Source organism: Panthera leo, chromosome A1 (assembly GCF_018350215.1).
Source record: "Panthera leo isolate Ple1 chromosome A1, P.leo_Ple1_pat1.1, whole genome shotgun sequence".
NCBI classification, from domain to species: domain Eukaryota; kingdom Metazoa; phylum Chordata; class Mammalia; order Carnivora; family Felidae; genus Panthera; species Panthera leo.
In genome coordinates, this window is record NC_056679.1 from 170,760,033 (window position 1) to 170,779,421 (window position 19,389).

Genomic DNA, 19,389 nt, shown 5'->3' on the forward strand with positions numbered 1-19,389 from the left:
CAGTTTCGCTATCTCAGCAGTAAAAGGGAATGATGCACTTTGTTCATTTCTATAGGAACTTTTTGATGTCTGTAGGGCATTGCTGATACCCAGCTCTGGAGTAACTCAGGTGTGACCTCAGCGGCCAACAGTGATTAATAAACATTAGAAATTGGTTTTAAAACCTCCGTGGAGCTTAACCAAAGAAGTACAGCTCTTATCCCAATCTTCAAAAATAGTGAAGGAAGGCATTTAAATGTAAATGCAAACAGATATCAGTTCCCCTCTTTGATTACCCTCGAATAAGGAGATTATATTGGATAGAGTTTAGGATTTTGATGAAACTGTCTTTCACTGAAAAGAAGAACAAAACTGTATTTCAAGTTTATTAGACATTTTTTCCTTCCTAGGATGGCACTCATAAATCCCAATATTTCTAAATTTAGTTTATTTCCATTGCAGTAATTTTTATGGGAAAATATAGAAAAATGAAAATAGAAGACTAGGAAATATTTACTTTACTTTTACAAGATCCTTTCAGGAGAGGCACTGAACATCTACCATGAGCCAGGAGATTTCTTTATATATTTTAAGTTACTCCTTACAACAATGATACTGTAAGTAGCAATTATTATATCCATGTTATCTATGAATAAATTGAAATATCCTCAGACAAGATAAATGATTTTATCAAGGACTTAATGGCGGAACCAGAATTCAAGTTGCATTTTGAAATAAAGTACAGCCATGGAACTTCATTACAGAATGATTTATATGAGTAGCAAATTGTAAGAAATCATAAGTATCTAATGATAAATATAGCCATTGATGACACCAGGCCATTAGGAAGCTGATTTACATTCTGCTTGTGAATGTCAGGTGACCATAAAGTTTTATGATATTTTTCATGAAAATTAAAAGAAACAAAACTGTATCTCCACATTTGAAGTATGTAAAGAAATATTCAGAGTTTAAAGAGTTGAAAGAAAGTGAACCAGAATACTAGTGATAGTTGTGTTACAACAGTGGGTATGTTCCTCACTCTTACGTTTTCAACATTTTTTTTTTTAATGTGACTATGAGGGGTGCCTGGGTGGCTCAGTCAGTTAAGCCTCTGCCTCTTGATTTTGGCTCAGGTCATGATTTCAGTGTTAGTTCAAGCCCTGCGTTGGGCTCTGCGTTGCAGAGCCTATTTGGGGTTCTCTCTCTCTCTCTCTCTCTGACTCTCCCCTGTGCTTGCTCTCTCTTGCTCTCTCTCAAAAATAAATAATTTTTTTTTTTAAAAATATGGCTATGAAACTTATCTAAAAATTTCTAGTATCTCTTTATTTTCTTCTAGCCCTGGCAACATGCTCCTGAAAAGAGAATTTGGGAGGCTGACATTACATTCCTTTCTTATCACAGGATATCAACTTCTTTTTTGCAACGATCTGACTGTACTGGTGTTGATGTGCCCTCATTTTGGAATATGCAGGAGTAGGGACCTAGCAAAGCTTTCCTCTTGAACTGTCCCCTGGCAGGCACAGAGACAAAGCCAAGAATTTGCAGGTACATCCCTATAATCCTCTGCTTACCAAGGATCCCCCAGCTCTCCAACTTTTACTGTTACCATTTCCTCATTTTCATCACTTCATCTTCTTGTAATCTTTTTTTCCAGTTGTGTTTGATTCAAAGCACTGATCGCACACAAAAAGGCAAGGTGTGCTGTAATATAATAATAATCCTTTGTGACTCACAGTTTGGAAACTGCAGGCTACTATCCATGCAGGCCCTAGGTATGGGTGCTTCCAGATCTTTGCCAGTAAGATAGTTGTTCTCCACTCCATTGGTGTCAATAACATGACAAAAATGTTACACAGATTCAAATGTCAGGAGAACAGACTAACCAGTTCTAATCTTAACTAACCAAAGCTGTCAAACCAGGGATCTTTTCTTTAAAACACCCATCTTTTGTATTCATATACTAGCTTAATCCTTCCTTCCTTCATTCTTCATTCAACAAATTATTGTATACCAGGCATTGGTAAATAATGCTGGAGATGTGAATGTGTAGAAAATAAACAAAACCCTTGCTGTCACAGAGCTTGTGTTCTGGTGGAAGAATCAAATAATGAATTAGTAAATGATAATCTAGATGTTTGTAAATGTTATAAAGAGATTAGGGTGATATGATTCATGGTGTATGTATGTATGTGTAGTCACTTTTGATGGAGTGGCCAGGGAAGGCCTCTCAGTTACTCTCTGAGTGAAGTCAGAAGGTCTAGTGGAAAAGGAAGTAGCAAGTGCAAAGACTTTGGAGAATGGTCTAGTAGTTGAATGGCCTGGGTAGAGCAAAAAATGACATAAGATCATTTGGTAATCTTGGTGAGGCCAAGCCGTCCAGAGTTTTATGGTCCATGGTAAAGAGTTTGTATTTATTCTAAGCACAATGGATGTGAACAAAGGCATTTAAGTTGGAGAATGGCATGATCTGATTTATATTTTAAAGACCTCACTCTGGCTTGTATGCAAAGGGAATGATTGGAAAGGGTAAGAATACAAGCAGAGAGATTAGTTAGGAAGTATTTCAATACTTATGCAGCCTTTAAAGTAGAAGAAAAGTCAGAGCAGAATGGTGACATGGAATAATCAATTTTATTTGAAGAATGGAGTGATCAAATATATCAAGTTCTGCTGACAGGATAAGATGAGTAGTTTGGCTCCAAGTGCTTCTCCAAGGAGGCCACTGATTTCTTCTATGAGAGTGGTTGGAAGAGGTCTTGGAATGAAGCCAGACTGGGTTGCACTGACAAAAAGGTGGGGGGGGGGGGGTAGGTGGAGGGAGGAAGTGGAGAAAGAAAGCAGAGACAACTCTAGAGAGTTTTTCTGTGGAGGGAAGCAGAGAAATGCTTTGAAAGCAGGAAGACAGGTGAGGAACTGAGGGATGAGATCTTTTTAAGGACAAGAGGTATTAAATCAGGGTTACCTCTGTATATTCTTAATCTCAGGGAGAGATACAGAGATTAAAGAACGAGGAAGGAGCTAGTGAAAGATACAAAGTCCTTTCTCCTTAATATACCATGTTCTCTCCGCTCTCTTCTTTCTCTCTGTTAAGCCAAATCTGTTTCTAGTGAGAGTCTAGCATGAGCCAAATCTTTTGTATAAACGCTGTTCAGCTTGTCATCTCTCCCAGGAATATTTTAAGCCTGTTTCATTCACTGTAAAATAAAAGGCTGTTCCTTGTGAAAGAATTTCTGGCATCTGTGAGCAGAAAGGCTTACATTTTAGAATGTAGGAGTGAGGGAGCCGAGGCACCTTGCTTAAAGGAGCTGCCCTGTTCTGAATCTACCTGACTACAGAAATTTCAGGTTCTGAAATACAAGCATCTTTCTTTCAGGTTTGAGCTTTACAGAGCCATTCCTGACTTGCCTAAACTCTGTCCCCATCCATGGGCTCCTCCTTCCATTGGAAAGTTCTACTTTTCTCCATTTTGCCATCCCAGTGACTGAAGAGTCTGCAAGGAGTGGGATGTGACTATTAACAGGACTATAGAAAAATGAGTTTCACAGTTTTCAAAACCAAGCTTATTTGATTGACATACTTTATTAGAGTTTGTCTTCCCATGCTGATCAGAACAAAGTTGGTTTTATGCTAGTCAGTGTTAAATGTAAAATAAGATACTGGTTCCTCTATAATTAATACCCTTCCTGTCCCACCCCATCATGTCCAACGCTTGTCACTGCCGTCACCTCCACAGTGCAGCTTCCCCTTCCGTTCTCCTCTCCACTGGGTCCAAACTCACACTTAAAGATCTGGGAGGAGAACATTCAAGCAGAAAACTATCTTTGTGCTGACAAAGTGGAAAGGCCTAGAAGTGTAAATGATCTTGGCTTCTTCAGAGATCAGTTAGATGATTAGTGAACTAGAATAAAAGGGGACAGCTCATAGGTGAGTTCAGTCCAAGGGATAGGGCCAAAATGTTTTTAGCATCTTTCTGAACCTGCTCCTCTAGTCTTAGCCCCCACCCCACCCTGGTAAGTGGCAATTTTATGCTTCCTGTTTCTCATGCTGAAAGAGTTGTGGTCAACTTTTACCCTTTTTGTTCTCTTACATCCCATAGCCAGTTCATCTGCAGATATTTTTTTCTCTTCCTTAAAAATATCCATCTGCTTCATACCTCTATCATCACTATCACCTGGGCCCAAACCTCCATAATCTCTCATTGGAACAACTGCCCTAACTTGGTACTGAGTCTCCCTACTTTTATTCTTTTCATCATCCTCATCCCTACAAGATTCAGAATATCCTTTTAAATCTTAACTAAGATCATGTCTTTCCTTTCTCAAAACCTCCCAATTGTGTCTGACCTCTATGGTACTAAAATGCAAAGTTCTTACCTTGGTCAAGATGGCTCTCTATTTACATGGCTCCTGGTCATGAGGAGCCTCCATCATCATCTACTCCTTTCCTCCTCTCTCACTCTGCTTTGGCTAATCTGGCCTCCTTGTTGGCACTCTTAGCTGAGGGCCTTTGTGTTTACTGTTTCTCTGTGTGGAACACTCCTCCCTCAAATCCAAGTTGCTATGTCCCATGTCACTTTATCTGAGAGACTTTTCCTGACCTTCCATCTCAAACAGCACCCTTCGCCATCCTATGTCCTTAACCTTTTTTTTTTTCCTTAGTGTTTATCAACTCTGGACTGTTTGTTTGTCTGTTTTTGTCTTCAGTAGAACATAAGCTTTTCAGGACATAAAATTCCTAGGAAGTTTATCCATTTAGTTCACTGCTATATCCTCATGGCCAGAATAACATCTGCATAGTGGATGCTCAAAAATATTTGTGGAAGAGGACATCTTGGTGGCTCAGTCAGTTAAGTGTCTGACTTCAGCTCAGGTCATGATCTCGCAGTTCGTGGGCTTGAACCCTGTGTCTGGCTCTGTGCTGACAGCTCAGAGCCTGGAGCCTGCTTCAGATTCTGTATCTCCCTCTCTCACTCTGCCCTCCCCCCACTTGCACTCTGCCTCTTTCTCTCTCAAAAATAAGTAAACATTAAATTTATATATATATATATATATGTAATACATGTATTTGTGGAATTAATGGATGAAGTTAATTGGATACAGATGTATATAGATTGATAGATTGAATGATGAGAAGATTATGTTCTCTTTGTGTTGTTTATACCTTCTCAGTGGATTAGAAGCAAGGCTGTGATAGGAGAGTGAAGGGAGGAGGGTGTATTGAATGTTAGAGGAGACAGAGTATAAAGTGTTCTGTTGTAGAGTGAGGAGCTGAGGGTCCCCTGAGATTTGGGGTCATAAATTAAAAATGGAACAAGTCAAGATGGTTGTCCACCTTATTACGGACACTTCAGTTCACTCACAGACATGGAGTGAAAGAAAAGTAAAGTTTGACCAACTTAAGCGTTTTTCTTGGCAAACCCCAATAAGAGCAAAGGATTTGGGGGAATATGCACATCCATGCTTATCCTAATGGACCATGGAATCTAAGAACTAAAAAGACAGGAAGTAGAAAGCAGAGAGTATGCTATTTGAAATCAATATTTTTGAAGGGGTACAATTGATGATAATGATAAAGCCTGGAATATGACCATGGGAATGGGTTACTAGGAGGGAGTAGAGGAAGAAATTGTTGGAATTTGAGGAAATAGCAAAGAAACTAGAGGCAAGGATGTTGATGGGATCATTCACATGAAAGTTGAAGTTGTTAGGAATGATGACAGATCAGTGGTTGAGGTGAAGTTGCTGAAACCTGCTAAAATCTTCAGTATAGGATGAGTAACAAAGAGATAGGAAGATGACTAAAACAAAAAGAGGTTGCAAATTGTGTTGGCTGATGGCAGACATTTTAAAACAGCTGAGGTTTTAGGGGGACAAGGGAGGAGAAATGGTTTAGAGATAGCAATGAAGAACAAGAAGGACACCTACCCTTCCAGGCCTGTGATATATTTCCTATTGGGACAAAAACAAGACACCACTTGAGAGGACTATGAGAAAAGTAAGGTATCATGAGATGTCCAGGTTTCTATTAGATCAAGAATATAGAGAGAATAATCAGACTTTGTTAAAATTCCACAGTGGTTGGAGATACGAGCCTCAGTATTTTTATCTGTGTCCCACATTTGATTTTTGCATGTTCATACAGCAATTCTTACCTTTTAAATCCTTGTAGGCTAAAACCGTCATTCTTGAACTTAACAAAGTGCCAGCTGTCAAGTCTTTTCATCAAGCATGTTAGTGCTGACATGTACTTGTTGATATGTCAGAAAAGAGGATGCTAAATTAAGCAGAAGCTATGCAGAAGAGAATTGCTGTGAAAATTTAAAGACACTTGACTTCTTATTTATTTATCCACTAATAATGTGTATTTTGCCTTTTTCTACAAAGTATTTGAGGAGCACAGTTCTGTACTTCACATTCCATTCTTTGGTCACTGTGCAAACCACAGATGAGCCTAAGAAACCAGAGAAAGAATAGATAGACAAACAAGATTTATGGTCTCGATTCCTGCAAAGAACATGGGATGAGGCTGAGCATTTGATGTGGAAATGCCACTGTACTTGACTGAGTCCCAGAATTAGAGCAGTGGTCTCTACTCATATAGGTCACCCCACCTCACCAAGAGTACTTAAAATTCCAGAGTCCGGATCTAGGCCACATCTGAGATGGCCAAGCGGCTCAAGTTCACCAGAGATCTGGTGTTAAAAATCCTCTCCTTCCCAATTCCTTTACCACCTGTCTCCATCTGTCACTCCCACAATGCAGAAACGGGTTTCCTTTTCTTTCTGTAAGCCCTCATTACTTCTTCTTCACGTATTTTTCAATCCTCTCTCCCTTCTTTTCTACAACTTTCTCAGCCCCAACACAGGAGTGTTTTTGCTGTGTATCTTAATGAAGGGTCCGTGTTTGATCAACTGTTTTCTGACAGTGGAAACTTTTTCTCTCAGATTACTCTATAATCATACATTTTGTTGTTTCTTTTTCTCCCCCCATGGAGGCAGATAGCAAAATTGGGATTTCTTTCAATATTAAGGCATCTTGAGTTCCATGGAGTATTAAAAGTGTACACATCTGTGTAACCACTTTTATTAAATTATTTCATTAATATTTTTCATATGCATAATCTTCAAAAATATGTTTTATATTGAAAGTATTTCAGAAGCTATTAAAATTGAATGTTTCAAAAGTGACTTTATGGAGATGAAAGGAAATACTTCTTTGAATTTTTAGGGCAATTTAAATAGGGGAGCTAAAATAGGTTTTAAGAAAAACCCCATGTGCCCAAGCCATTCAAATTGGTAACTAGAACAATGACACAATGTAAGTAGAAGACAGAGCTCTTAACAATTAGCAGTAAAATGCAGTAAATTAGAGAGGCAGGAATGTAATCCTATTGTTGTCAATCTGGTTTACCTTGTGACTGATAAAAACTCAAGAACGCATCGTGACTGGAGAAATTCCTATGGGCTTCTCCAGATTCCTTCTGTCTACCAGTCTTCCAGACCAGGGAAAGCTGGATTGCCCACTAGCTACTTCATGCAGTTAGGCCAACCAGACACACACCTGAAACTTCTAGCCCTTCCAGCCACTTCTGGATTTGAATGGGACATAATACCTTATGAGGAGGGGTATAGCATCACGACTGCCAAAGAGACTGGATATGCAACCTGAAAGTATGGAAAAGTTAACACCAAAAGGTGAGATTTCACCGGTGGGAAACAGGATAAGGAGATCCCTGGGCAGATGCCTGGGGTCCCTCCTATGAACTTCTTCAATCATGATAGTCAGGTAAAGCTTCTCTGGATAAGTACTGTATGCCAACTGGCTGCAACTGCCCGTATGACCTGCTATTTCTTTATAGCTCATTGTGACACAGTAGTCAGTGTGCTGACTGCATCGTGTCCCTGTTACCTCACCGTACTTCCATTTTCTCCCACTCTGACTGCACCTTCCTAATAAAACACCAGCGTGTTGATCCTTGCCTCATATTTGTTTGCTGGGGAACCTGGGCTAAAATACATCCCCTACCTTAGAATTTCAGTAACATACATTATATATTTTATAATTGTGAATTGTTAGTAACCAAACACTATCATTCTTCAAGGTATTTTGTAAATACTGAAGGTAATTTTATGGGTTTCAGTATTGTAATGCTGCTTTGTTAAAGCCATCTGTTGACGCTTCTGAAGATGCTAATTATAGTAGCACTTGGAAGCTAATTTCAAGTAGCAATAATGACTGTTCAGATAGTTACCCATTGACTTTTATGGTGTGCTTGACTGTTATTTTCTAGAAAAACATCACTTATTGTGAGTGGCAGGGTCAGGGCTCAGTCCCCCTCCTGACCTTTCCAGGAGCTTGGAGGGGGAAGTCAGAAGCAGGAAGGAAATACTAACTTCTGGAACAAGAGAAATATTGGAAAGATGTGAGAGATATGGTGGTCAAGATACACACCTGTGTGACCTTCAAGATGTGACACCTGTACCAAACTCTGAGACTTCGTTTCAAAAAGAAAGCAAATGGCCCTCAGCATATCTATCTGGGAAAGACTCTGACCTCAGTCTTGTCTTGTTCTGGTTTCTCAGTCATGTATCTGTTCATTTCTCTTTAGTCAACTTCTCCCTTTCAGCTCTACCTCCTATTGGTTTCTTTGGTTGGCATCACTTTGACTTGTAGTCAAGGTTTTGTCACTCAATTTACTCTCTTTGGATTGGTTTTTGATGCTCCATTTTTTCTCTAAGTTCCCTCTTCTACGATTCTTATCTGCTACTCCCTTCTCAGCGTCCACTGAAGACATGACCTGCACCTGATTTGACCTAGGCTTCAGCATTCAAGGGAGAAGAAAGGAGACTGTGTTTGCATTTTTTCTTTCACTTAAATTATTACTAAATTTTTGTTCTTCTCTGTCGCCTTTCTATTTTAAAATGTATGATGTTAAATTTTCTGGAATAGTAATTCTCAGGCTTTTGGGCATTAGGAACCCTTTATACTCTTCAAATTATTGAGATTCCAAATGCCATAAACATTTGCTATATTAGAGATTAGAACAGAATTTTTAAAGTATTAATTAATTAAAAACATAACAATAATAAACCCATTACATTTTGACATAAATAGTATTTTTTATGAAAAATAACTATATTTTCCAAAATTAAAAAATACTTTTGAGAAGAGTAGCATTATTTTGAAAATCTCTTTCCTATCTGGCTTAAGAGAAGAACATTTGATTCTCGTCTGCTTCTGCATTCCATTTGTGGTTTTGTTTCAAGTACAGATAAAAATCTAGCCTTACTCAGATATGCAACTAGAAAAGAGACAGCCTCACATATGCCCTGAAAGAATCTCAGGGATCTTGAAGGGTCCTCTCATCACATTTGAGAACCATTGATCTGGAGTACACTGGGAAAATAATTATCATTTAAAAATTATTTTTAAAAAGAAATTAGTTCTGAATTCAAAGCAAGTAACTATATCAGAAGATTGCCAGTCCAAGCAATCTGGTGTGTTCTCAGCATTTCTACAGTTCAGATGAATTAATTGTCAAATAGCTAAAATGTAATAAAAATGTTTAAAAACTCATCCCAATATGTAATATATGGGACACAGCATGGTAAAAAAAGAAATTTGCTTAAAATGCATAATTTTATTAGAAAAGCATTTGTTTAATATCAATATATCATGTTAAAAAATTAAAGGATCCCACTGACTTACTTTATATTGATTAGAAATCTATGAAAACAAGAAGGAAACCTTATATTACATAAACTCTAAATGTATAGTGAGAATAAATTTGAATACTATCGGTCTTTTTTCCCTGTTTTTAAAAAACTTTTATTATTTAAGTACAGTTGACACACAGTGTTACATTAGTCTTGAATAGTAACAGTCTTAAATAAGAAACACTCAAGTTCTTAAAAATTTTTAAAGCATTATGCGATAATGAACATTATGTTTATTTTGTAATAATGAGGAAACCTTTATTAACCTGAAGCGAAGATTGTGATAAAAATAATCTGTATCCACTGCATGCCTCTTATATGAGGCACCTAAAATAGGCCAACTCATAGAAGTAGATAATAGAATCGTTATCAGTGGGTGCGTGGAGAGGAGGAGTTGTTCAAGGGGGTACAAAGTTACAGTTATCCAAGATGAGTAAATTCCAGAGACTGTTGCGCAACATAATGCCTACAGTTAACTATACAGTCTTGTGCATTTAAATGTTTTTTAAGAGGGTAGATCTCATATTAAGTGTTCTTACCACACACACACACACAAACACACACACACACACACACCACAACACAAAAGGACACAGGAAACTTTTAGAGATTATGTTCATTAGTACAAGCATAGAGATATGTCCAAACTCACCAAATTGTATACATTAATTATATGGGGGTTTTTTGGATACCAACTATACCTCAGAGCTGGAAAAAAATAATAAAAAAATAATGAAAATATTCTCTATCCAAATTTTCTTCATAAGCCATCTGCCGAAACTGAAATAGAGCGCACGGCAAGAACTTTTTGGAAGAGATCTGTCATGTCATCTGGCTGTTCTAGAAATGCCTCTCTTTTTTAAAGATCTTTCATTTAATACAAGTAGAGTATTAAAAATGGTCCCTGGTAGGTGGCTCAGTTGGTTAAGCGTCCGACTTCAGCTCAGGTCATGATCTCATAGTTCATCGGTTCGGGCCCCACATTGGACTCTGTGCTGACAGCCCAGAGCCTCGAGCCTGCTTCAGATTCTGTGTCTCTCTCTCTCTCTCTTCCCCTCCTCCACTCACACTCTGTCTCACTCTGTCTCTCAAAAATAAATAAATGTAAAAAAAATGTTTTTTAATGGTCACTGGTAGTAGCAGACTCTATTCCCTTTGGCTCTCGCAATTTCAGAGAAAAAGGGAATACATCTTTCTTGATTATTTGAGCAAAATTTCTGGTGAGGGCCCCGACTGGGATGACTTGGATCTGGTGGGTATTTGTGACTCAACCACGGTGACCAGGGAGGAGTACTTTGATTGGTTTGGCTGGGTTACGTGCCCACCTGTGTGAGAGAAAGGCAGGTGAAGTGATTGACCACCCAGTGGGGTTGGGACAAGGGTTCGTAAGAGAAGTGAAGAGGAGGAGGAGACATAGGTTGAGATGAACTTTTTGCCTTAGTGGTGAGAGTAGTGGTGTTTTAAATAGGGCCAACCAAGAGGTCTGACAAGTTGTGATCCACATTTGTAACTAGTTCTACTTTATGTCTGAAGCAGAGAAGAAAGACATGCAACTGAAAAAAAAAGGTGGAGTAGGAGGAAGGAAGAGACACAAAAAAGCTCAGGAATGAGCCTCTACCAATTTCCCGATTCACCCAGGTGGTTTTTGCTGTTTCTGATTCTCTGCCACAGTTAAGACATTTCTAAGGTGGGAGTTTCTTTCAGTTTTTCTCTTTCATTTTGCCTTCTAGGTGGACAAAAAAATCGTAAGAACTGAGATAGGAGTTCTTCTTCGCCTCTCACATCCAAACATTGTAAGTCATTTTTAATCTTCTATTTCAAAAATTTTCAAAGTTATAGAATGGGGTTTTTCTTCTTTGCTGGCCATGCTATTAATGAGATAGGGATTCTTCCACCACCATTAGGCAGCCGTGGCCTACCCCTTGTCCTCATCTGATCACATTTTTTAATTCAGCAGCTGAATAAATCTTAAAAATAATACCCCTCAAAAGAGTCTCAAAATGGACAGATCGGCAATACATGCCATCTTTGTTTTCATGCATGAAAGGGTAACTAAAAATTGAAGTTTTGTTTCACTCTAAGAAAACACTGGCTTCTTCCTTTTGTGTGCCTATCTTATTAATATGCCATTGCTGAAAAAGCCTGTGAAGAAAATGCATTGCTTTCCAAAGTCATTTCAGTCTCCTTTGAGAGAGGATCTACTTCAGAAACAATGTGAAGATTCAAATAAATGATGTACTTCAATGGGGAAAATAACATGTCCTCAGAAGCTCTGCTCTAGGCTATGTCCAGACAAAGGTGCTGAGGGAAAGGTCTGGCAAAAAGCTTTCTGGAGCCAATGAAGTGAAAAGAACAAAATCATTTTCCAGGCCATAACTTGAACTGAGCCAACTACTTAAAGACAATATTTTACTCATTTCTTGAAAAAGTTATGGTGTCTAGGAGGATGACCTACAATGCTTAGTTAGGCTCCAAGCAAAGTGCTTAAAACTTAATGTATGGGTTAGCAATGCAGTCAGCTATAAGTAACAGAAAACTTGAATATGGTAGTGTAAACATATATTTTCTTATGTTATAATCAGAAGGCAGGCAGTTGCTGGCATTGGTTCAGCTCCTCAGTGATGCTATTCAGGACCCAGACATCTTCCACCCTCACGCTGTTCCTTCATTGTCCTAAATGGCTGCTCCACAGTTTTCACAGGTCTTCAGGCCTATACTCAAGACAAAAAGAACTGGAGCATGCCTGGGTGGCTAGTCGGTTAAGCATCCAACTCTTGATTTCAGCTCAGGTCATGATCTCACAGTTCGTGAGATAGAGCCCTGGGTAGGGCTCTGCACTGACAGCATGGAGCCTGCTTGGGATTCTCTGTCTGCTTCTCTCTCTGCCCCTCCCCTGCTCTCTTTCTATCTCTCTCTCAAAATAAATAATCTCTAAAAGAAAGAAAGAAAGAAAGAAAGAAAGAAAGAAAGAAAGAAAGAAAGAAAGAAAGAAAGAATTGAAAAGGCTTCGCCAGCAGAGTATGATGAGAAGAGTAGAGGCTTTTTCAAAATTTCCAGCTGCATCAGAATTCTCTTCAGATTTTATTGGCCAAAGCTGGCCACAAGATCATCCCTCTTCACTGCATGGAACTGGAAAATTGGGGCAGGATTATCCTAGGTGGCTTAGACCAATCATGATCCATAATTTGAAGCTAGGCATCTTGCTTCTCTATACAAAATCTGCTTGCAATAAAGTAGGGGGAGAAGAGCTTTGGGTAAGCAATTAACAAAATTTGCCACATACAGTCACAACTTTTACATTATCCATCTTTTTCTTTCAACAACAAGTCAATGTAGAATTTTCCTCAAATGTGGATGAGTCCTGGTCACTAAATTCTCTGATATACGGAGGAAAATATCCAAAATTGGGTGAGTTATCTGAGTGTGATGCGAGTCTTGTTATAGTCAGTCAAATCACTGCCATCACTACTTTTCTGAGGATCCCTTCATCCACCAGCAACATTTTAGCTGTTGAGAGGTATCCTTTCCATATGGACAGACTTTAACCTGGTCCTGTTCTGCCTCAGACCCCTAATTCCAAGTTCCCTTCCAGGAGAAAGAGGCATTTACATCACTAGCAACCATGATGCTTTCAAATGTCTCAAGAAGCTTTGTTTGTTTGCTTTCGTTTTTTAATTCCAGAGCATTTCAGAAATTTTGATGTTTTGGCAAAATTTAGGAAGTGTTTCTAGGGCAGTTGTCTTTGAATTGTCAAAAAGAAAAATATAAAAACTGAAAAGGACCTTTAAAGAAATGAGGTAGTAACTGGTCAAAACAACCAGAGAGTGAAAAATGGCTACTGTTACCAGAATGCGGAAACTTTATTGATGATGATCCAATATATTGCTATTACAGAGAGTGTTGTTTTAGTCACAGTGTTAGCTCTTTCCTAGAAGGATGAAAATAAGGAATTTCTGATGTATTTTTAATATCTTTTCCCAGATAAAACTTAAAGAGATATTTGAAACCCCTACAGAAATCAGTCTGGTCCTAGAACTCGTCACAGGAGGAGAACTGTTTGACAGGTAAGATGGTCCTAGAAATCTAACTCAAGAAAAGTTTTGTTTCCAGGCACCAAAAAAGTATCAAAGGGAAATTTCTTCTGATGATTTTCATAATGACACATCGTACCACTTGATAAATTCTACCGAAATATATCTTCAGAGGAGTATAGAATGGAAGGAGAGTGTTATTTAATATGATGTGGGTGTGTGAAAATTTGGGATGCTTAGTAAGTGAAAAATGAAACACCGTAATATCCATTTACTCTTGCAAACATTTACTTTCCCATTAAAAACAGAATTTCTAAAGACATACTAAATTTAAATTAAATAGTAACATTCATGAGAATGTTTCATGAAAAAATATTTGATGAAAATTATAGAAAGTTAAACATGTAATAGTATTCTCTGTTATGATCCAAAAGCTTATAAAAATCAATACACTTCAAATGATTTTTTTAAGGCCTTGTTTCTCTATTAGGCTGTGTAGAGTTCCAAGAGGCAGAGTAAAACCTATGCTGTTATGTCCAGTTATAGCCAATTTCAGTTGTCTGGTCATCTGTTCATCACTCGAGGCAGAGGTTTGAGGATGCCAAGGAATATGCCTAAAAACCTGGTGGAGCATAATATAGGCAAACAATATGTACAAGAGACACAACCTTTAAGTTTCCGTGCCTTTCGCACCTTCCCCATTTTTCTGGGACAATTCCCTATTTACCTAGATGGGCTCTTAGGAGCCCTTTGCTGTGCTCTTTTGGGTAGTCAAAAGAGAATGGAATTGGAAGAAGACAAAGTGACTAAGTAGGCATATATGAGGAAGAGTTAGAAGCTGGGTACTAATACAAAGTTCCTGTTGGTTAAGAATGCATTAAGAGAGAAGTGGGCTGCAAAGAGAAGACAGGAGAAAGATTGAGGGAACTACTGATAAAGCATGAGTGCCTGGCACATAGTAAAATCCTCAGTGTTTGCTGAATGAATGAGCAACCACTATAATGAATAGACTGTAAGGAGAAAGAGATCTGAAGGGGATAGGGTTAGAAGGTGTCAGGAGAGGAGCACTCCTACCTTTCCTCCCCACCCAGACTCTACCTAGTTTAATTTGATGCCTGCATGAAGCTTCCAAAGAGATTCATGTTCATTTTCAAAGGTTCTGTCTGTTTTTAATGTTACCTAGTGCAGATTTGGGTCTTCAGATAGGAAGGAGTAAAATGGTCCAGTTTGATTGGAGCTACATGTGTATCTTCAATAGATAAATAATTTTTTTTATATATACATTGAAATGTTCTTGGAACAAGTTATGTGGTTTATCAGACTTTAAAAAATGTATATTTGGGGGCACCTGATGGATCAGTCAGTTGAGCATCCAGCTTTGCCTCAGGTCATGATCTTGCGATTTGTGAGTTCGAGCTCCTATGTCAGGGTTCTCTGCTGTCAGCACAGAGTCTGCTTGGAATCCTCTGTCCCCCTCTCTCTGCCCCTCCCTGACACATGCTCTCTCTCTCTCTTTCTCTCCGAAGTAAATGAATATTAAAAAGAAAATTGCAACATTTTAATTAAAGACATATACTTCTTGTGGCATTTGGATTCATGTCTAGATCTTGACTTAAAAGACAAATAGCTAACTAAGAGTGATTTACTTAACCTCTCTGAAACTCAGAACAAATTTGAAGTGATTCTGTGTTGCTAAGGAAGCTGAGACACTGATCCACTGTAAGAATAAAGACCATCATGTTTCCTTATGTTTAGTGAAGACTCTTCTAGACTGATTAACTTGAATGCTACCAGAATTTGCCAGAAATGGCTTCTTTTTTTTTTTTTTTTTTTTTTTTTTAATTTTTTTCAATGTTTTTTATTTATTTTTGGGACAGAGAGAGACAGAGCATGAAAGGGGGAGGGGCAGAGAGAGAGGGAGACACAGAATCGGAAACAGGCTCCAGGCTCTGAGCCATCAGCCCAGAGCCCGACGCGGGGCTCGAACTCACGGACCGCGAGATCGTGACCTGGCTGAAGTCGGAGGCTTAACCGACTGCGCCACCCAGGCGCCCCCGAAATGGCTTCTTTTTTAACACCTCTATAGCTAACTCTTTCATGGACGTATTTCTTCTTTAGGCACATTAATAGAGTCAATTTATAGTTCAATTCTGCTGCCTTTGGAGTAAGAAGGTCTCTCTAAGGAGAACTAACATATTATCTGCTAATTATAGTCTATCAGAGAGAAATGCCATGTTCTTTAACTGTAAATAACTACAGGACAGGAATGGCACACTAAAGCCATCATCTACCAATAGCACTTACTATTTACCTTCTTACCTCTATTTGTTCAAACTATTTTGGAATTAAGCCTTTCTGTCCCTCTCCAACATTTCATGAAAAGATTCTGTTCTCTCATCTTGTAGTAGTCTAGTTGATTTGATGAGACAGAGTTAATTCAGCTCTAGATAAAAATGAAAAACTAAATACTGTTGAGAAATTTCATTTACAGAGGTAAATGGACGAAATATTCAGATTTAGCAGAAGACATTTAAAGAATGGCAGACAGCCAGTAAAGCACTCAATCACTTAAAAACTCTTAGTGGTCTTAGATCCCAGACTTTTTTCCCCCTTGAATGTTGTTGTCCACATATCTATTGCCATATCTGAGATGAACTTGGTTTCTCCGTTAGATTACTTAATTCTACAGTTATCTTTAAAATTGTATCAAGTTGAAAATATACCCTGTGTTATTATCCATGTATTTCTTTCTTTCTTGAGAGTTAAAAATCATAATACTGTTTTGTTTTGTTTTTTCCTGTACTTCAGTCAGAACCAAATTCATTTAATTGCAATGATCAAAATTCATTCCTGGTCTAATGATGACGTTAATAGTTTCTAATAAATTAACTAATGGAACAATTGATGAAGAGATGATTGTGTTAGCCCATTAGAGCCAAAATGTTTGCATTTTAGTAGCAAAAAAATCTATTCCATGGTGCTTCTAAAGAACTAAACATAGTAAAAATTCAAGTGGAATCTGCTGTTGCATGTAGAATATAAAATAGTAAAGTGCACAGGACAATTGATTAAAAATTTTGGAATCAAGTCAGTGATTTTTTTTTGTGTACAAGAAAATCCCCCCAGAAAGCCCTTTACAAAATTGAGACATGATGGGAAAAAGAAAGCTCCAGAGGTTTTCTGCTTCATCTTTCTCAATCTAATCATCTGCTTAGAAATTCACTGCATTTTTTAAATTGACAAAGTGTGAGATTGTTTGCTTTAAGAGTAAATTTTCCTTTTTTTTTTTCAGAGAATGATTGTATTTTAAAGCAGCCAAGTTAGAAGTATACTTACAGTCTTCTAATTATATTTTTGAAGAAGTATTTTTTCCTGATTTTTGTCTAACTCCAGTATCAGAATATGTTATGGATTTTTAAATTGTCTCGCTTTTTCTGTTTTCTCCTTGGGTTTTTGCTTGCCTGATTATGCTTGCTTAGATGCCAAACATTACATATAAAACATTTTGGAATATGAGGCTTCAAATGCTGTAACCTTCCAAAAAAGCAGATTTTCTTTTGCGGGCAGTTAAGGTAAGGAGCAGATCACTTTAATTCAATCAGGTATTTGGTTGATTCAAAGTGGAGCTTCCTGCAGGGAGATCTAGTTCTTATCAACTCCTACTCATAGGGTTTTGATCTTTAAGGGTTCCAATTTAAGCCAGGAGTTGTTCCAAGCCCTTTTTCTTGACACACGCTAAATGCCAGCTTCTGTTCCTTCCATCTTGTGAGATGGCCAGAAGCTTTGTTCATCTTTTCAGCCTGTTAGCTACTGATATCGAAGCAGTAAATGCCTTTAAAGGGAAAGTGGAGGCATCAGATGTTAAGTTTGCTTTGCTGGGTTTTTTCTTCCCTCCTGGACCTTGGCTCCTAAATCCTTCACTTTCTTGGTAACTCTGATGTCTTCAAATATATTTAAAAAAAAATTATTTAGCTTGTTTTCATTGTTCTTGCCTGGAGGCTTGTCTACCCCACTGTTGCTGAGAACAAAAAATCAATATATTTGGTTTTAAAATTCCTTTCCCAGACGCTCATGTGTTCTCCTCTTTTATATCAAGGTAAGGAGGATGAAAAAGCATTGTCCCCACTTTACAGATGTGGCAACTGAGGATGAGTAAAGGTAAATGATTTTCCCAAATTAGGCATCCAGACTATGTTCTGGTCCAGCTCTGCCTTCTCATATGGCCCCACTGTCTTTCTTATTAAATCCAGTTAGTTCCTTTCGAATCATTTCCCAGAGAGCAAACTCATGTTTATTCTATTTATGGAGAATCCATGATGTATTGGTTGGTTCTATGCAAAGCTATATATGTATTTAACCCACTCAATCGCTCTTCAAGTGTTTTGAGGTATTATTCTAATTTTTTCAAGAGAATAAACTGAAGAAACTAAGCCATAAAGCCAAGCTTGAAACTCCTATCTATTTGACTGCAAACTTTTTTTTAAGTTCTCCAAACTGAAAATATTCTTTTTAAAAACTGCAAGTGGTCAGTAAGCAAGAGAAGTAGTAGTTATATTTGGGAACTATGCGTTGACCCTGTTAATCACCTGACAGAGTCCTAGTATATCAGCCCCAACAGTCATCTCCACTTGAATATTTCAGGGTTCTTAGTGTTGGCAGAAATGGAATTTTAAGGACATGGTCATTAGAAAAATTTCTAGAAATAGAACTTAGGGTTTTCCTTGCCCAGTCTCCACAGAGTTGTACCATAGTTGGTATTGTGGTTAAACCAAACTCAGATTATGTCTGAATTTATAAAGACTGTCATGACAAAAATTGATCATTGTTATTAAAGTGAAAAATCCATAAGATCTGTCTGAAAAGGATAATTAGTTACTATAACGAGTGCCTGTTGGTGTCCTGGAAGTGGTTGGGCATTTTACTAAGCGTGATCTCATTTAATCCTCACGGCAGCACATGTACAAGGTAGGCCTTGATGTATACATTTTATTGACCAGATAACTGAGGATTAGAGAGGTCTATTAACTACTGTTAGGTCACTCAGCTTATACTGGGTCTACAACAATAGTTTAATGGGATTGGAATCAAGTGTGTCAGATTCCAAAGCATATGACTATTCTAGCATGTCATGCTGCTGCTATGTAAGCAAATGCAAACACTCTTAGTACTTAAAAATAGAACTTCAAAATAGTAATGTGATATTTTGTCTTACTTCAGTGGGGGCTTAACTTAAATATTAATATGTATATATTCAACCATGGATATTTTAAAAAATTTTCAATTAAAATTTTTTTTAATGTTTTATTTTTATTTTTGAGAGAGAGAGGGAGAGAGAGTAAGCAGAGGAGGGGCAGAGAGAGAGAGAGACACAGAATCCCAAGCAGACTTCGGGCTCCGAGCTGTCAGCACAGAGTCCTGTGGGGGTGTCGAACTTGCGAACCAGGAGATCATGACCTGAGCCGAAGCCGGAGGCTTAACTGACTGAGCCACCCAGGTGCCTCCAACCATGGATATTTTAAATACATCTTCTCTTTAAGCAGTTTTATCTGGCTATATGTGAAGAAAACATATACTTTGATTTGGATCAGATTTATAGTCTTTCTAGCAGCTGGGCTATAAAGGGAAGGATAAAGGTGAGGTAGTAGTAGGAGGCACAGGATA

At 38.0% G+C, this 19,389-nt stretch overlaps 1 protein-coding gene across 1 annotated transcript in view; it reads left to right on the plus strand.

Annotated features, from left to right (window-relative positions):
* Nucleotides 1-19,389, plus strand: part of CAMK4 (calcium/calmodulin dependent protein kinase IV) — a 220,055-nt gene that overhangs the window by 123,525 nt on the left and 77,141 nt on the right. The window contains exons 4-5 of the mRNA XM_042945093.1: nt 11,428-11,490; nt 13,679-13,761. Coding sequence (XP_042801027.1) covers nt 11,428-11,490; nt 13,679-13,761 — 146 coding nt within the window. The remainder of the gene's footprint in view (nt 1-11,427; nt 11,491-13,678; nt 13,762-19,389) is intronic.